Here is a 2,155-nt window from a genome sequence, read left to right as displayed (position 1 = left end):
TTTGAACGAGAACAATATTTGGGTTCACCCCCTAAACATGAACCTCTTTTATTTATTTATTTATTTATTTATTTAGATAATATTAATTGTTTGAACTACTGCTCTGATTATCACTCAACAAATCCACATTCCATTAGTGGAACATTTCTTAACATTCAATTGCAACATTACCAATAAGAAAGAGACAAAATTTTCAAACTGGGTGTTAGACCCTTTTGGGAAAACAAGAACCAAGAACATCACATTCAACAATTTTCAAAAAAAAAGACTGACCCTTTCTCAACAACTTCATTATCAGTCTCAATCCGAAAATTCTACCTCTCCAAAACTTCTTTTGAATTCAACAATCACATAATTTACAAATCATTCTTCTAAAAAAAAAGAGCTTTATCGTAAACACAAACATAGCCAAGAAATATTAGAGAACTGAATCTGAAATAAAGCTAGAGATTTCTAATTTCAGATGCGTCTACGTCATATTGATATGTGTAAACTAAATCGGTCATAAATCTTGAACTATTGCTCTAATTGGCCTGTAATCACCGCCTTTGGAAAGCTAACTCAATTTCCTATAACTTTTGTCAAGGGCTCTTAAGCTAAATCTCAAGGTAAGGCTTTCATTCGAGTTAATCTTTCAGACACTGGATCATCATGGCCGTAACAAGGTTCCCTTCGCTAAACAGCACGACAGTCACCACACCAGTATTAGACACAACAAGGTTCCCTTCGCTAACCATAGCCGTAACACAGCACGAACCACCCTTGACATCTTTCTCCTTAAGAAACGCGGCGTTTGTTGTCAAGTAACCGCGTCTCACCACTTCAGCTATCTCAGACTCGTCTCTTAAACCAACTATTTCTTCTACAATGTTCTTATCTAAGTTCTTAGCCGCAAACTCAGCCGCTTTAACTCCTCCATGACCATCATAGACTCCAAATATCGCCTGAAAAATTATCACAAAAGCAAAACAACGTTTTGTTGTAAACTGTGTTGTTCTATTGATTAATGAATGAGATTTCGATACATATATATACATGATGAGGGGAGACAAATCCCCATTGGGCTAGTAAACCCTAAAGCCCAAAAGCCCACTAAGTACAATATAGGCCGTCATAAGGAGAATCTTCAAGAACATGGGCATGGGCCTTCTAGGACATGGACATGGGCCTTCTAGAATATGCATAAGGTCCACGGTTATGGAGTCCATCCAACATGTGGTTTATAACACGTTTAGAATACACAATTCATCAATAAATACAATTTCCCCCAAACAACATCATCAAGAACCCTCATTCTAGATTATACTACTAATTAATCGAATCAACGTAGATCTTGCATGAATAAACCCTAATTTAAGCTGTTATTGTTAATCAATCGAATCAAAATCACCAATTCGATTCAATTCTCAACCAAAAGGAAAATGAAAATGGAAAGTACATGTTTACGATCTCCATGAAGATTGGTGATAGTAGAGAAACGATCCTCCATAGCTTCTCTTCTTCCTCTCTTACAATAAACAGAATAACCATCACCATCTCTCTCGACCTCTCTACTCTCCTCCCTCGGCGTCTCAGCCAAAGCCGCCGTAGACGACGAAATCGGACCTACAAATCCAGCAACACCAATCGGTATATCAAGCCTTGTAGGTCGTTTCCTCTTCAAACACCTCCAGGAGATTCTTGCGGCGAAGAGAGAATCGAAGCTTTGTTGCAGAATAGAGACGACGACGGTGAAAACACCGGAGAATTACAAACGGCGACGGAGCAAGACATCGTTTATAGATTCCGATTTCGATTTCGAAGATTTGAGATTATTGATTTTGTTTCTTCTTCTCTGGTTTTTGTAACGATGGAGAGAGAGAAAAAGAAGTTTAAAGGCGCTGCAGTCCAAGTTGGGTGTTTGTTCCAATTGTAAATAGTACTTGTACTATTTTTATAATTAAGTTTGATAAACGTACTAAATTCCAACTTATCCCTAAAAAATAGAGTGACACATTAGAAAATATTCTACTTTACTTTAGAAAAAATAGAAGAATTTATTGGAGATGGTTTTAGATCAACTAGACTCTATTGTATTCGAAATCAACTACATATTTGATTGTTGATATACATTTGTGTTTGATTTTATATATATATATAGTAACAAATTATTATT

At 36.2% G+C, this 2,155-nt stretch overlaps 1 protein-coding gene across 1 annotated transcript; it reads right to left on the bottom strand.

Annotated features, from left to right (window-relative positions):
* Positions 1–252: 252 nt before the first annotated feature.
* LOC110227663 (probable protein phosphatase 2C 25) lies at positions 253–1,878 on the bottom strand. Its single transcript, XM_021022737.1, has 2 exons — positions 1,439–1,878; positions 253–944 (listed from the first exon to the last, which is right to left on the bottom strand). Exons 1-2 carry the CDS (start codon positions 1,487–1,489, stop codon positions 627–629), a joined length of 369 nt encoding a protein of 122 aa, XP_020878396.1. The 5' UTR covers positions 1,490–1,878; the 3' UTR covers positions 253–626.
* Between the last annotated feature and the right edge of the window lie 277 nt (positions 1,879–2,155).

Source organism: Arabidopsis lyrata, assembly GCF_000004255.2.
Source record: "Arabidopsis lyrata subsp. lyrata unplaced genomic scaffold ARALYscaffold_6, whole genome shotgun sequence".
NCBI lineage: Eukaryota > Viridiplantae > Streptophyta > Magnoliopsida > Brassicales > Brassicaceae > Arabidopsis > Arabidopsis lyrata.
Note: the sequence above shows the minus strand (reverse complement) of the source record. Positions and strands in the feature narration are given on the sequence as shown.